Source organism: Neodiprion pinetum, chromosome 5 (genome assembly GCF_021155775.2).
Source record: "Neodiprion pinetum isolate iyNeoPine1 chromosome 5, iyNeoPine1.2, whole genome shotgun sequence".
In the NCBI taxonomy this organism is placed as follows: Eukaryota; Metazoa; Arthropoda; class Insecta; order Hymenoptera; family Diprionidae; genus Neodiprion; species Neodiprion pinetum.
The window spans coordinates 18,689,220-18,707,110 of NC_060236.1; the positions used below are offsets into that span (position 1 = coordinate 18,689,220).

The 17,891-nt window shown below is 38.0% G+C and overlaps 1 protein-coding gene across 1 annotated transcript; it reads left to right on the top strand.

Annotated features, from left to right (window-relative positions):
• The first annotated feature begins 927 nt into the window (after positions 1-927).
• On the top strand, positions 928-17,891 carry LOC124218717 (ATP-binding cassette sub-family C member 4-like). The gene is made up of 18 exons (XM_046625446.2): positions 928-1,257; positions 1,602-1,729; positions 2,108-2,252; positions 4,788-4,898; positions 5,289-5,664; positions 6,522-6,653; positions 8,002-8,193; positions 8,898-9,206; positions 10,428-10,868; positions 12,114-12,419; positions 12,693-12,827; positions 12,932-13,448; positions 13,588-13,818; positions 14,901-15,137; positions 15,223-15,485; positions 15,985-16,430; positions 16,795-16,924; positions 17,027-17,891. The coding sequence occupies exons 3-18, from the start codon at positions 2,170-2,172 to the stop codon at positions 17,198-17,200; spliced, it is 4,083 nt and encodes a 1,360-aa protein (XP_046481402.1). The 5' UTR covers positions 928-1,257; positions 1,602-1,729; positions 2,108-2,169; the 3' UTR covers positions 17,201-17,891.

Genomic DNA, 17,891 nt, shown 5'->3' on the forward strand with positions numbered 1-17,891 from the left:
CTTAACTGCTGAAAAATGATATATTCAGAGGATTATGCTGGTGGGATCAATATCTTAGCACTTGAACCCCTACGACCTTAGTATCCATCATTTTTTTACGACTCAAAGGTTTCAAGTGATTCAGCCATCTCGGAACTTTTGGGACACCCTGTATTTTTATACGATTATTCGGAAGTATTGATCGATTTTCTAAACTCCCATGTCCTCATGAAGTTGGAACTTCTTGATTCCATCAGTATTCTTCATGTTGATGCTCCACAAAGACAATATGGATAAATTATTACTTCTTTAATAATTTAAATCCTCAAATACAGTACAGTATGTACCTCAGAATGAGAATCAGACAACTCCATCAGATTTTTAACGTTGATCTTTCACAAGAACATTGTTGTTGAATTATCGGAAATCTTCCACAACTTCGGCTACAATGCTACAATGAATACGATTTCCCTCAAAATTACAACGTGACAATTACATCAGTTTACTTGGTGTTCTAGTCACAAACAGTGGTATCTATATGTAGTTACGGTCTCGTTACCAAACAATACGTCGAGTCATTTTAACTAATTTCTCCGACTGGTACACTCGTTCTTCTTCCTTATTCTGCCACATGTTTCGCAATTACCAACGCCTGAGACGCTATAGGAATGACATATCTTTGGTTGAAAATTCATCTGTTTCATTGACTAAAGTGTACTTTGTAGTGCAAAGGCTAATTTCACTGCGTATCGTTCCTCCTTGGTAATAATTAAATAGCACATATGGATGAACAAAAAGATGTCAGTCAACATAATCATCACTTACAAACAATCACGATTGGACTTTTTATACTTGGCAGCCTCATCTAAACTCGGACCACCGCAACTTCAGCAGCGATGAAACGCTTTTTATAGTATATATAATAGTAATTTAGTGACGCTAATTTTTTGAAACCATCGTTAAGCATTATTCCAAGATTCTCTGCAATACATGCATAATTTCCCAGTGTGTGTGGAAAAATAAATTATTTCTCGGCGCGTAGACTTTTCGAATCCATATCTGCCTTTCTGCAGATAATAAATTGACGAGCGTGCTCAACATATCAGGAAGAGTAGCTCGAACAATTTGAAAGAAATTTTGGATACTAAAAAATCGAGTATTCGATTGCAATATTTTACCACATCCAGTTAAAGAATTGTGGCGGACACTGTGATTAAAAAAAATCTATATTAGGCGTGTAGTGATTAAAAAAAAATGTTTGAAAATGTTGAAAAAAAAGTAAGTGAATTCTGCAGACGCATATGATGAATAAATTCAATTTCATAGAATTTCCGCATTTTACGGGTAATTTTTCATTTCCTTTATTCCGTATCGTCGATATTTTTTTCACGCATCAAGCGCTAACTCGCCAATACTTGCATTGTCTCGCACAAATTATATATTGCAATAGATGTACGCATCTACAAGACTGATAATAGTTTAATATTAGTATGCCCATTAGACGTTGAGCATGATGACTTTCACGGCATTTGCTAAAGTTGACCTCAATATATTTGATATTCTTTTCAAACTCGGAACACCTGATCTCACAGTCTGCGGCCAATTGATCGTTCTAATTACAGAAGACGTTACGTCGTCGTTACGTGCGAGTGGGTTGAATTGGATATAATATGAAAGGAAATATGTGAAATCAATAGTGCTAAAAACAGTAAATTACCACGTGTGTATTGAAAGTGATGAATTTTCGCAAGTACGTATATTTTTTGGTGATCGGTTAGCGAATTTGGATGAGGGATTGGAACTTTGAATGGTTTATTTTTTATCTAGAATTTTTTACGGATGCTGTTAACATATTTTAAACAATTTCAGATCACATATTCTACCACTTTTCTCAACATTTCCTTACCAATTATATTCAAGAATTTTGCATTACAGTTCAGTTTTCTTGAATTTCTTTTTACATTTTTGAATTACATTCTTTTTTTAGAGAGTAACGAATCGCTACAAATTCCGGATAGGCAAAACAAGAAGTACTCAAAATTAGTAATTTACGAATTAGAAAAGGCGGTGAGGAAAAAAAAAATTGTTGCCAAAACAATATTGACTTTAATTTTTTTTCACTTATCAGGTTGAAAGGAATAGTAAATACAACAGGAAACTATTGTTATACATAAAAGAAAAAAAGTTATTATGGACGTCGGGGATCGAAAAGAATGCAGGCGCCGGAAAAATGTTGAAGAATCGTCCAATTTTTTGAGCGCACTGTTTTTCGGGTAAAGTATGATGATTATTCCATTGTCATCAATGTCATAAATCATCCCCAAAAAATTACAAAAAATGACATTAGTTGCTCCAGCTCCAAAAAATGATCTTCATTTGGAATCGAAAAAATTCTTCGCATTATAACTACAGCAAAAATTTCGCTTATCTTGCAAAATTAGGTATAAAAATAATGGAAAATGTTTTTTTTTTTTCGAGGAGATGATTAACACTCAAAGTAAACATGACGCATAATGTCGAATTCTTTGCGGACCAAATTGGAGAAATATCATGTACCATATTATATATATTATATACGGTTCAAAATGGTAAAATATTTAATTTCGAAATATTTCGAGTACGCGATCAGCTACGATTTGAAACTCAACGGTTTCTCAATGTTCGAATACTCACAGATTAAGTCGTGGACGCTGTTTTTATCGACATTTTAGAAATATTTATCGGCACATAAAGGCGGCCGTGAGGAGTAATCCACGTTATCTCGATTGGGCCCTTACTTCACAGATTTAACCAAAGATTTATTGTGCTTGCTTACTCACTGTATGAAATATTTGTCAATTATCATTGATATTCTTTCAGCTCTCGTTTTCGAGGTAACGAATTTCGACGTCTTCGTATTCAAACTTTTCAAACGATTGTATTTCGAAATTGAAGGATTCTGTGGCAAAAATATACACCACAGAAAGGACTGCTTTTTATCTTTCCTATGCGAATAAGTGAAACATTTTTTTTTGGGGGTTACGGAATAGATAGTCATAATCAAATAAATAGAAAATCTCGTTATATCAAAAACCCCCCTATTTGAGTTTTCGTTTTTTTACATGAGTTTTTACGACTGAAGCGGAAACTTTTAATACTTTGTTCAAGATAGTTTGAGCCTTTGTTTAGAAGTTACAGAGTTTTAAGAACGGATAAGGATTTTCTATTTTTTTATAAATGCATTCTTTTATGAATTTTAGTAACTGTATCGAAAACTCTACGGATCCTAACACTCATTTTCAATCATTCCAACCAAAAGTAAAAAGTTTACAATTATCAAAGATGATCTCATCGAACCGCGTTCGTGCCAACAATTCTCTGAATGTGATACGGTGGTTTGCTTCTTAGACGCAAAAACTACACTGCTTCATACGGATGATAGACGGTGAAGCATGCGTAAAAAAGTATTTTGCATCCGTTGAACACCAAGTCCACCATATATTGAAAACCAATAAATAAAAGGTTCCGCCATACTAGCTTGTTCCCGAGTTTCAATTTTGTTCTTCTTTTCTCTATTGTTGTTACAGCTTTTTACAGCACAAGTGATATTATATGGACATTCTGCTACTCCTGTGTACCATGCACGGCAATATTTCTCCAAGTTCTCAGTAATAAAGGCACAAGCCATTTCGGTCAAAGTATTAAGAATTTCGGCTTGATTCATAGGATTTCATGTAAAACTGTGAAAAATTCAAAAGGGGCGGGGGGGGGGGGGGGGGTCTATTGTGAAACAGTATTTTATACATAGCAATATATTCCGTAAGTCCAAAAAATTGTGAAAATTGAATTACAGAGATGGAATAAACAGCGATCATTTTTGTAGTATGTATTTCTGCCGTATGTTGCGGGGTGCCTGATTGTGATCATGGTGTAAGTACATGAGATGTACTCTAAACGGAGACGCGCGGTAGCAAAGTGACGTGATAAGACCCCACCCGACATATACTTACACCATAATTGTGATCACGACGAGCGGCTATCGATGATCGCATTCACACCTAGCCGTGGAGTTATTACGGTCTATTTCGGGTTCGTAATCCGTCGACTAGGCAAACGTACAAGAGCGAAGAGGAAATTAGAGGATCTTACATTGAAGAGTCTAATGTTCGAGTATATAATTCATTTATTGCAAAACAAGTGGTGATGCGGAGAACGAAGAAGGGAGGAGAGGTGAATTCACGTGTTGGGGGAACGGAAGATGACTTGAGAGTGTGAATATATGAGGGGAAGGATGAAGGGCACTGGCTAGTTGCAGTTTGGGTGTAAAGGGAGGATTCTGCTGATGCGGTATGGAAACCGAGACAGTGAGGTGGCGATATGACGAGGATGCAGGGTGCAAAGTAACTGTAAGAGTCTGGGTAAAGAATCCGAGTTCTGAAGGACGTAACGCGTGCAATCCTTCAATTTTGAAATACGATCCATTGAGAAATTTGAATACCGAAAAGTGAATATTCTGTATCTCCAAAACGAAAACGAACAAAGAAACTTTCACAACACACGAAAATTTCTTACAATGAGTGAAATACCACAATAAATCGGTGTCAGGATCTGTTCGAGTTGACGGGGACCACCCCGGGTGTTTATAGATAATTCAATGTGACGATATAATTGACACGTAGACATTTTGTTACCTTATTGTAGGATATTGCTTTCTTGTGTCGCAATTTGAGTCGAAACATTCGTTACATGATTCACAACAAGAACGTAAATCACGAATTTTGCCGGCTAAAGTACAATCATCGTCACATGTTGAACATATTTGCATACAGATGGACACTGCCAATTTTCTGGAAGGGGGCAAAGCATGATTTACAGATAACAGATTTGTACGATCCCTTGAAATCCGATGAATCTGAACAACTCGGCGATCATCTGGAAAGGTAATTCTGTATCCGAAAAATTATACTGAAAAGTTCAACGCAAGATAGCTGTTTCTATATCATAGGACCACTCTCTTACAGCAGAGTGTGTAGTAATAAATACTTTGAGTACGTTTAAAATAAAAAAAAATCTCGCTGACAATATTCGCCTGAAACTTCTATTGCCTCAAATAGTTTTCTAATTTTGAATATTCCGAACAGCTATTAATACGATTATTATTATCAGTGATATCGCACATAATTCGGAACATTTGTGGTTCCACGATATTTTACCAAATCTAGGGTGTTATTTAGTTATTTAGGGTGATGATAATCGGGCTCAAATTCATCGAGTTTACAGCTGTCTGCTTTCCTGGAAATGAATGTAAGTCTGTTTATTTATGGAATCAGAGAGTGGATCAAGGAATTGGCTAAATCTGAAGCGACGAGGATCCTGAATAAAGATGGCGAAAAGAAGCGAACGAGGCAACCGAGCCTTGGATGGGCGCTAACGCGGATGTTCTGGCTGCCTTACATGGTTCAAGGGCTGTTCGTTTTCTTCCTCTGCGTGGTTCTGTACGTTGTTGAACCGGTTCTCCAGGGGTGGATCATCGAGTACTTCGATCGGGTCGAAAGTGGCATCACACGAAGCATGGCTCTCATTTACGCCGGACTTTTGGTCCTCGTGATATTCGTCGGCATACTCATCATGCACCACACTGATCTCCGCACACAGCAAATCGGGATGCGCGTCAGGGTTGCCTGCTGTTCTCTGATTTACAGAAAGGTAATCAGTTGCGTGAATCGATTGGAAAATATGACGAAAATCCTGATACACGATTACAAAGAGTCTTGGACATTACTTGGGAAAATATCGAGCTTGTATTGCCTGGCGATATGACAAAACAAGACGAATCCCAGGGTACCGAAAAATGTTAACGGGGGACTCCGGTGAGGGTTTGATAACAAAATTGAAATTATGGTAGTACGCGTCCTAAAGAAAATTTTTATCTTCTGCTATGGAATTGTACGCGCAAGCAACTTTTTGCAGCAAGTTTTCAGCGCGTAAAAAGTTCCTTGGGTATACACTTTCATCCTCGCTTTCATCGCGGAAGATTGAGGTCTTTTTTTAGGTCGCACACTGGCATAATCTCAATTCTGTTGTAAGGGATTTTTGATCACATCTTTTTCAATCATTTGAAAATCGAAAAACTCGATATTATCGAAATTCTATCGGCATTCCTCCTTAAAAGAAGCTAGAAATGTGATGGTTTAAGCTGTTTCTTGAAAATCCAGAAAAACGCACAAATTTTCGGCGCTGGTGCATTTGAAAAATTTGGAAAAAATGCACCGCAGCTACAATCAACTCTGATTACGACCCATTGAATCATGAGAATCAAATCTGAGTTGTTTACAGAAAAGACGCTTTCGAAATATAAAATTTGTGTTCGAATCAGATGAAATGTCAATCTGCCAATAGATACACAATTCAATGAAATTTTGTTCTTTTTCACACGTTTATAAAGAGTGAAATATCTCAGATTGTTTTGCAAAATTTAAGGAGTACTGGATAGACAAGACTGCACGCAGGCGAGAAGTAAGGTGTTATAAGTATCAACCGCATTTGAATCCTTGCATTTTCAGGTTTTAAGTCTTGATCAAAATGCGGTCCACAACACTGCAGCTGGCAAAGTTGCAAATTTAATAAGCAACGACGTGGCTCGATTTGACAGCATTTTTACATTCCTTCATCATTTTTGGATCATGCCAATACAGGTAATACTGCAAAATGATACGCTATTTTATTCGGGTAGGTTGTGATTTTTTCCGGAATCTTTACAATTCCCAAGTTCCAAATTTTCTTCATCCCACGAAATGAATAATCCCGTTGTGTTTAGCAGTTATTAAATAACGCCGGTCAAAGATCTGACGATAAAATCAGAAAAACGGTAACAAATGAGAATGGTTATAATTTTTGAGTAGATTATAGTATACTATTATATATAGTACACATTATAATACACGCTCATAAAGAAATTGCAACAGCTCAATAAAGTCCGAGCCGAAGATACGTACAATCGTGTTTGAAGTGTTACAATTTTTCAGGTAAAATATAAGTATATGTTCACTCAAGACACAAGTGATTAAATATATCACTTCCTTAAAATTATGGTTGAAAAGATGATAACCTCATGTAAGAATCGTTTCTCCATCGACTGACCCGCATTTTTTTTTATCCTCTCGGATCTGCTTCATAATTGGTTGTAGGTATATTAATACTACTTAAAGGTAATGACGGTGAATTTTTCCAGATTTTTTAATTTTACTTAAATACACATAACTTAAATAAACATAACTTATTCTTTGAGTACGTAACAAAAACGGAGAAAAATTCACAGGGAATACCTCTGAGTATTTCTACTATTCAACCAATTATGGAACAGATCCGAGAGGATAAAAAATCAAAAGTGGCTGAGTTGGTGGACAACGCCTCACAAATAGATGAAGAAAAATGATTTCAGAATATACTGGTAAGTCCTGCGTCGAAACCTCGACATATGTTCAAGGTTTTTGTATACTGAGAGAAAATTGTTCAACTCATCAGGCTGCGTATGCGTAAAATAATAAAACTAAGTAAACTAAGTATATCTTGTTTGTACAGAAAGATGTATTATTCGGTGAAAGGGTGCTGCGGGAATTTTTGTGTCTGCAAGGTAGGGGAGCCAACTTACTTGAAACAGATTATGAGACCTCAAACGAGTTGAAATTACATTGTTACGATGACTTTCATCGGTCCTTAGTCGTCATTCAGTGAACGACAAAGGTTTGCAAAGCCTCTCTGAATTGCTACACAAACTGTTTGTTCAGATCTGCTTGACTTGAAAAAAATTCGCATCTTCTGCATAACCTCTGCAAGCCGAGTTTGACAGCTCATGTTTGAATTGATCAGCCTGCAATAAAATATGATAAGGCTCACGCATGCGCAGTTGAACGATCAGTTTGCTGAGTTTCACCGTTTCTTCTCGGTGATTCGCAAATGCTTGGCAATAAAATTGAAACGTATATTCATTTTGAAACTTTGTGTAAAACGCTTTCGACGTTTTATTGTTTTTGTGAACTTTAGCTGGCGATAACTGGATACGTGATGTGGCTATCAATTGGCGTCGCCGCGTTGATAGGAATCGGAGCCATGGTGACCCAGACGCTGCTTCTGCAAGGGTATTTCAGTCACGTCGGTGGAAAGTTGAGGGCTAAAATTGCTAGGAAAACAGACGAGAGGGTGCAACAGATGACCGAATTGATTTCTGGAATACAGGTGATCTTACAGGCAGACCCGTATTATTGGCAATTTTTGATTCTTTGACCAAAAGATTCAACTTTCATATCATACTCGAAGTGGAATACAATGCACAACAAGTTTCATTTGTCGAAATTTTCAATTTGCTTTTTTAAATAAGTAACTGTCTTGCCTAAGAAATAAAGAAAAAACAAACGGGGCTCGTGTACTTCACTCGAAATTCAAAATTAATATAACGATTTCCTGCGGTCCGGCAAGCTGTAATATTTTTGTTCCTTATTTATGGTCACATTTTTTTTCCGAAATTTGACGGCTTATCGATAGGTATCGAAATCCTGTGGAATATTTTTGAATCCAGTAAAAATATTGGAATGTATGTAAAGTCACTGAAATTTATTGAAATCGGTTGGGATCCTAGACTCACGAATCGAAAGCAGACTAAATCTCCCGAATTAATTTCATATTTGTGTAAGTATAAAGCCGGTAAAATTCTAAAACTCACCGGAATTTTTGAAATCCATCTGATGTCGGTTATCACAATTATTCACATGAAATGTCTGGTAATATTCCTGAAACCTGCGTGTAATTTAAGTTGTATTTCAGCGTTCGGTGCATGTATTTCATTTCAAGCAAAATACAAGTCTAGTGCAATAATAAGTAAAATTATTTTTCATCCTGAAGGTATAACCAACTAAGTTGGAATTTTTTTAATTACGTTGCAGGTGGTAAAAATGTATTCCTGGGAAAAACCGTTCATCAAAATGGTATCAAAAGTCAGAGATTTGGAGCTGAAATTTATAAGCTACGCTTCGTATTTGAGAGGATTTAATTGGAGCATAATAATGCTGTCGGGAAGAATCACCCTCTACTTGACGCTGATAAGTTTTGTTTTCAACGGAAATACGATTACAGCGGAAACGGCTTTCGTTAGCGTTGGTCTGATAAACGCGCTGAGAATATCATGCGGAGTTTACTTTCCCCTGGCGCTCATCCTTGCCGGTGAAGCCGCTGTGTCCTTGGACAGATTAACAGTCAGTAATTCTATAATCGTATTACATCGACCAGGGAGATCTGTTTAGGCTTTCGTATATCTATTCGCATTTTGCGAGACAAGCGAATCCATTAAACCTTGATTCCGAGGACAAAGATATCGGCTTCATAAGCTCACCAGACAAATTTTATGAAATCTGGTTTCACCACGATATACAAATCGGGCATTCCATAAAGTATTGATCAAGATCGGAAATTTTTCATTTAGTCCAAATTATTTCTTGCAGAAGTACTGGTCGAATGACAATGCTTTTATTTTTTCCATATATCTTCAAACATCCGTGTGTGATAATGAGATATTGTCATTTTAGGACCGCCCATGTTTTTAAATCCAAAACAGTTTGCAAAATTCTACGAAAATACAACAACATTTTCCAGCCATATTCAAAGATTGAGATATCAGTACAGCGATAGTTGGATTTCAGAAATGAAAAAAAATCAAAATATAACAGATCCATTTGTTACTATAAAATAAATACTCAGGAACTTATGTTTCTTTCTTTATTTGTCGTTTTACATTGTTGAGTCGGCCCCGGGTTCCTTTATACTTGATGCTTCCCTCACAGGGTTCGTCGCTTTTATCGTAAACGTAAAATATGCTCGTTCGAAGGGATACACGACGATATACATTAAATCAGACAATGTTGCGTTCCCAAGCTTATACGTCTTATTCCTGGACCGGCGGGTGACCAACTGACTCTTACCACGGCTCTCTACTAAGCCGTCACAAAAAATTACTCCTGAAATGCATTTTTCGTATGAAAATGATCGACAAAGTTCCCGATAATATGGGTGAAAACTGTAACATCTCAGACATGAATGATTGAGAACAACCTTGAGAATCAGGACTTGTTTTTTAACCAGTACTCGCGGTTGAATAATACTGTAGATATACTAATCGCAACCCGTTGTGAATATATCATCTCAAAATTTAACCAAAAACCGTAAAACTGCGTTTAGGCAATAATTTTCATACAGCTGAATTAAGATTCCGAACAGCTTCCCCGAATTTTCGAAAATATTTGTTCGTTCTTATTTTTATCGTGGAACTAAAATCGTACTACATGAATCTTATAGTCGTTCATGTGACAGCCTGATTGTGAAAATAAACACGATTTAGTTTTTCAAATTCAAAAACCAATCTTATTTTGCGTAGACTTGACTAATTTACAACTGCAAAACCGATGATCTTGATTGAACAGGAGTTCTTACTTCTGGACGAAGTTAAATGCGTGGAAAAAGCTCGAATCGCCTGCACCGGAAACGAGCCTGGCAATGTGGATAGATTAGAAATACTTGAAAACGGAGTTGGAATACGGATGGACACGGTCGCGGCGAATTGGATTTTCGGCAACCTTCCTCCAACGCTGTCCGAGGTTTCTCTGGAAGTGAAAAACCGATGTTCGTGCGCGCTTGTCGGACCGGTTGGATCGGGCAAGTCGTCACTGCTGCATCTGATTCTGGGAGAGCTGGCGGTTGGCGCTGGGAAGCTGTCGTTTTTCACTGGGAAAGAAAGTGAAGCCGAAATAACCAGTCGGGATATTCGCGTCTCTTACGCCAGTCAAGAGTCCTGGCTTTTCTCCGCTTCAATACGCGACAACATTCTGTTCGGTCTGCCGTACGAGAAGAAGCGGTACCAAGAGGTGCGTTTTCTGTTATTATTATGCAATTCGAAGGAATTTTAGAAATACGGAATTCTGCGGAATGTAACCGAATAACAAGCTGCTTATCTGGCTGACACTAATTGGACAGCTAGCGAACTTGACGCTTGAATGCACGTTTTGAGATCAGAATACATTATGTGACAGTTTTTTTTCTGTAAGCTTAACATTCAATGACTTGGAGTTTACTGAAGCGATCGAATCCAAAATCTCATCCGCTCTCAGCTTAGAAGGCCCGCGTTTATTGAGACCAAAATCGTGAAAATCCGTTGATCCGTTCTCGAGACACATGATAGGAATATATTTTTCATTTTGTTTAGCAAAAACATTGAAAACCACCGGGCTTATCAGCCTTAGAATCTGATCGTTTCACTGTTTAGAAGTGACGACTTGATTGAAACCAGAATTATCAAAATTCATTGATACGTTCGCAAAGTGTTGGAAAATTGTATTTTCAATTTGGTTTTCGAAAAATTCAGGAAACAGGAAAATACAGAAAATCAAAATAGTTTTTAGCGAAAAAAGCCGCGTTGATCGAAACCGAGATCATTAAAATTCGTTGATTCGTACTCGAGATATCATAATTTGGATTTATTTTTTTCTAGAATTTTAACGAAGTTTTCCATTTAATTTTTGACGTGAAAGACGAACAAAGAAGTAAAGGCGCTTTTCGGTAATTTTCAGGATTTATCAGTGAAAGAACTTGCAATTGTTTACTTCTTTGCCCGAAGATTTTACTATTTCGATTTTGCGCAAATTAAAAGCACTTCTTGCTTCTTACCCTGTAACGGCAAGCATCATTTCGACTGATTTTCTTTTGGAAAATATTGATTTGATTTAAATTTTTAACTGAAAAACTAGCTTTCACCCACTTTCAAGACTGAGAACGTCCATCAATTACCAGTGTTTGTAGATGAATCTAGATTTCATTCGCCTTTTGAGACAGAAAAGGTACTTTTGTTTACTTCTAGTCAGTTTTTCAAACCAAAAAGTCACTTAACCACACCGCTGTAAATGTAAATTTCAAAATCTTAGATTTTTTTCTTCATTTACTTCCAACTGTCCATGAAATCAGAATCATATACCATCCTATCGAAAACCTAAAAATTTCCTCATCTTTGAAAATTCTACTCGAAGACCTTTGTGCAACTGAATTAAGCCGAAACTTGAAATTTCCAATCCGTTTGAATGATTCTGTTAATCAGGATAAACAACTTCCATATACAGGTGACCGAAGCCTGCGCCCTGCTCAAAGATTTTGACCAACTGTCACAAGGGGATCTGAGTCTTGTCGGCGAGAGGGGAGCTTCTTTGTCAGGAGGTCAGAGGGCTCGAGTGAACTTGGCAAGAGCCGTTTACAGGGACGCCGATCTTTACTTACTCGACGATCCTCTCAGCGCTGTGGATTCTCGAGTTGGTCGTCACCTTTTCGAGAAGTGCATCAATGGTTTCCTAAAGTCGAAAACACGGATCATAGTTACTCATCAGCTTCAATATCTCGAACAAGTCGACACTGTTATTTTCGTTAATCGCGTAAGCTCGAGAAATGCTTTATAATCTGCAATATGATCAAGGAATTCATCATCGAGTCACTTGAAATCAAGTCGTCGAATTGTCACAGACACTAGACGTTTTCTGGATTCCCAACTACAAAATCATATGTTCTTTTCCAAGTTCGTCGTGAAGTGACCATGAATTCTTAGAGTCTCCGGGTCGAACTTACATTTCGTAACAGAATACATAACCCTGTCCGTATTAATTATTACCTACATGCGGCATCTGAATTACACTTGCTGCCTATTTCAGGGTACCGTTGAATGCCAAGGAACGTTCCAGGAGTTGAGTGCCTCAAACTTCCGGAATTTGATTTTCGAGAATTGTGAAAAATCCGACGATGCCGAGTCCACGGAAAAAGTGGACGCAGACGCGACAGAATTTGAGGTACTTTTGTACGCATGACGAATTTCAACTTCGCAAATATTGGTATTGACATGAAAATTTTAGAGAACATCTGGAATTAATTGAAAAATCAATTGTGTTTTCAGACAAAGGACGTAGTTCCAGGTAACGATGAACAGCAACTAAAACACACCGAGAGTATGCAGGAATTGGAAAACATAGACAATGAGGAAATGGCAACGGGATCAATATCAAGCGAAGTATACCGGGGCTATTTTTTTGCTGGTGGAAATCTGTGCTCACTGGCGATCGTCGTTCTGGCCTTCGTAGCCGGACAAGTGGCGGCCAGTGCATGTGACTATTGGATGACGTATTGGACTAACCAGGAAACTCTCAAATCCACGTTGCAATCTAACAAATCCGTCGTTGGTGACATGGATTACAATAATTCCGTATCGCAGTGGGTCGATGAACGCGGATTGCTGCGACAAAATGTGGGAATTTGGGTCTATACCGCTTGCATCGCCGGATGCACTATCATCGTCGTACTGAGCAACATACTGTTCGTCAGGATCAGCATGAACGCAAGTCGCAATATACACAATGCCATGTTCTCGAACATTTTGGAAGCAACAATGAGGTTCTTCAACACTAATCCATCTGGTAGGTTTTCAATATCAGATAGCATGTTTGTGGAAATAAATTCCTTCCACCAGTTTCAGGTAGAGCAACTACTCTGACTCTTAATGATAGTTTTTGGTATAGGGTCTTGCGTTAATACATTTAAGAAATTTTTATTCAGGTAGAATCCTGAACCGATTTTCAAAGGACGTAGGTGCGATGGATGAGATACTACCAAAGGCAATAATGGAGATGATTATGATTTTCACTACAGTGATTGGATCGCTAGTAATGGTATTCATTGTCATCAACTGGATGATCATTCCGGCAATCGTTGTAGGGGGTGTTTTCTATCCCATGATGATTTACTACATTAAAACTGCGCAGGGTCTAAAGAGATTAGAGGGCATCAGTAAGTGATATTTGAGGAACCATTATGCGGCAAAAACTGACTTTCATGTGATGCAGATATCATTGTTTTCCTTGAGTGCCCTAAATTTTGAAGGTGTCACAAAATTGATAGTTGGTGTTTACTATTTGAACATCAGCAACCACATTTCACATAACTAATTAGTGGGCACCACATACGTAGGTCAGCGTATGCTCATTCCGAAGTAAAACCACTCGGTCATCCCAAGAACAGAGGTACGCTAATCACTTATATTATAACGTTCGCCTGTTTTCTAGGGCAATTTTCTCGTGAAAATACCACACCGATGAATGATTTTGTCATCAAAATAGCATTACATACGTATAAGGACGAAATCGTCGAATTCTGTTAACCCTCAGCTGGCACACTTCCCCAGCATAACATAAATGGCATACTGGGACGTCTCATACCACAACCACTAAAATGCATATCGCGAGTCAATTACTGGTTGTTTCAATTTTCAAAAATTATCAGCGTATCTTACAACTGTTTTTCAAAACATAATACAGGTTATTTTGAAGAAATCAACACTAAGTCTGGAAAAATATTGAAACTCCAAATACATCGGAAAAACAAGTTGTTTTTTCTTTATATTTTTTCAAACATTTCTTTCTCCAATCTCATTAGTTTAAAAAGAGCGTGAGCAAGGGTGTCACGTTTCGTACTCGACGAAGCCAGCTAAGGGTTAGTGATGTTGATTTAGAGAATCACGCTTGTGTCTCGTGACTTTTTCTCGACTCTTCCTCTCCCCCATGTGACAACGCGTGATGATTGCACAGGCCTCCCCACCCCCCTAACAGTGTTACGTGTTTTATGATCGGCCCTATAAAACGAGGTTCCTGACGTTCAAAAAGTAAACCACTATCATGGATTTTTCAAAATCTTCCAAACTTATGGTAATACAGAAAAAAAAAATATTTTCATTTCATGGTGATCAGTTTTCGCAACATGCTGCTTCCTTCGGCGCACTTCTTTCGACCAATCACTAATGAATCAGATTTAAAAGCCTTCATGCTTTGAAATTTTAAGAGTACTGTGAAATGTTGTGCGGTTGACCATTTCAGCGAAGAGCCCCGTTTTTTCGCTCGTCAGTTCAACCCTTGATGGACTGGTAACAATACGAAGCAGCGGACCCTTGGTCGAAAACTTGCTGCGAAAAGAGTTCGACCGTCATCAAGACACGCACACTACCGCTTGGTATCTGACTATTGCCACATCAACTGCCTTCGGTTTTGCCCTTGATTTAATTTCGTGGCTGTTTATCGCTTGCGTTTGCTTCTCGTTGGTTTTGATGGATGATGGTCAGTATAATGTTCCATTTTAATTATTTTATACTGCAGATAAGTACAGCGATAAAATCTGGAACCTCATTGCTACGATTTACAGAAAACACTTCCGGAGGGCTTGCTGGACTTGCTATCTCACAATCACTTATCTTGAATGCTATGGTTCAAGAGGGCATGAGGAACATTACTATCGTAATTTCACAGATGACTTCGGTTGAACGACTGCTACAGTACACCAATCTACCCAAGGAGGGACCATTCGATTTCGACAACTCTCCTCCATCGAATTGGCCTTCGATGGGCTCTCTTGTCTTCAAGAATGTTTCTATGACGTATTCAATCGACAAGCCTCCGGCATTGAAGGTGAGTGCAACATATTTATTTACTGGTGCTCTGAATTTATAGTCCCCATTAATATACCCAGGGATCAAAGACTTCAACAAATTATAAGTGTGTACATTTGACCTAAGTTCTTGCGAGGATTTTCATATCCGTTACGAAATTTCAAGAAATTCAAAACGTGTCATCACCTTGATCTTATGATTGTGCGGAATCCTATGAGATTTACAGGAATTTATGAGATTTCATATGGTTCCGTAAAATTGGTTCACAAAAGTCAAAGGACTCCATGGTAGCCCATAACTAGGATTTCATGAAATTTTGAACTCAGGTGTACACCGAAGTTCAAGTGTAATCAATGCCTCGATTTGAACGACCTGTTCTTCTCTACGTTTCTCATGTTTGTCTCGTGATACTTTTTTCTCTCAGGTTAGACTTTAAAACAATACAACCGCAGATGCACCATGAGTTTTTACAGAGTTGACAGTTTTCATGGCCGCATTTCTCTTTCGATCAACCGCAGGGTCTGAACTTGAACATTCGACCCGGCTGGAAAGTGGGAGTTGTGGGAAGAACCGGAGCTGGAAAATCCTCGCTGATTTCCGCGCTGTTTCGTTTGGTTGGAGACGGACTAGATGGGGAAATTTTTCTGGACGGAATAAGCACCAAGACCATTGGGTTGAACGACTTGCGGTCACGGATCTCGATCATTCCCCAGGAGCCAATTCTGTTTTCCGCGAGTCTGCGGTACAATTTGGACCCGTTCGAACAGTATTCGGACGCAGAGCTGTGGAACAGTATTCGGGAAGTGGAACTTGGCGGCGTCATATCTTCCCTCGACTTTTCCCTCGCCGGAGGCGGAGCCAATTTCAGCGTTGGACAACGCCAGCTGATCTGCTTGGCCAGAGCCATCCTCAGGAATAATCGGCTGCTCGTGCTCGACGAAGCTACTGCCAATGTTGATCCCAAGTCAGTAAATTCATCATAACATCGATTGTACTGTCCGTTTATGAATTGACTGAAAAAAACGCCCTCCATTCATCGTATTCGTGTCGATGAAAATTACTTCCATTTCTTTTTTCTCGGCTTCTGGGTGAGCTGACTTTGGTTTATACCTCTAATGACACTGCAGACACGATGCGGAAACTTATTAAAAAATTGTATGAAAATCGGTTATGGAGTTGTTGAGATTATCGTGTATACAAGTGTGCGTCTAAATTCAATGCAGCGATATTTTTTCGAATGCAGCAGACCAGACAAATCAGGTGTTTTATGAAACTGAATAGAGAAATTTGCTTTCAATTAGTCAATTCGATTTGTTTTAATTCCACAGCACCGATGCCTTGATACAAAGAACCATCAGACGAAGGTTCGTTGATTGCACCGTGTTGACAGTGGCTCATCGGTTGAACACGATAATGGACAGTGATCGAGTTCTGGTCATGGATGGCGGCCGCATCGTGGTGAGTATATAATTTTTAGTTAGTTGTTGCAAGAATCGATTGTACAAGTAGAGCATCGATGATAAAACGGTAGGTACTCATTCTTTACGATGTTATAAACAGGAGTTCGACCATCCGCATTTGCTGTTGAAGAATCGCGATGGTTACTTTTTGCAAATGGTTCAACAAACCGGAAAAACGATGGCGGAAGAACTGGCGAAGATTTCTGAAAGCGCATTTCCTGAAACTTCGGACATCGCGAGCGATGTAACAAATGATGGTGAAAAAATAGAATGAGAAGATCCCTTTTCAATAATTTTGCGTCCTTCATTTATTGTACGATCAAGTTGGTTGTTTGAAGTTTCACAATAACAAATTCCACTATTGCTGTACTTATGCGCAATTTCAATCCGATAACTCTCAACAATTTTTCGTAATGTCGAATGGCACATCGATACATATAAGAATCTTAGATTTCTATATTAAACATTAAAAAAAAATAATATAAAAACTATTGACATCCAATAAGATTAAATTATGAATAATCAACAGTAAGATGTAATCATTCATAATCATATATCTACTTGCAGTTATAACCCTGGACATAGGTAATTAGATTTTAAGATCTAGATTGAATTGAACAATTTTTCCTCGAAAATTTAATGATCGGGTGCAATTACGTCTGCTAAGCATAACAATCTGAAATTGGTTAGACGATTTTAATGCATCTTTGAAAAGTGAATATTCGTATGCAAAGGTTCTTTGTAAAATAGTATTTATTCGTTACATCGAAGGTGATACATACTTCAGAATTTACCAGTTATACTCCTCCGCGGTCTCTATGCCAAAATTTTTTCACATGTACATAGAATTTATATACAAATTTATGCGAAACGAGTCATGTGCGTAAAATTTATGAAATCGCATCATCTCATCAGCGGATTTGTTTACGATGAAACAACATTTTTGTAACAGAAATATGAAATAA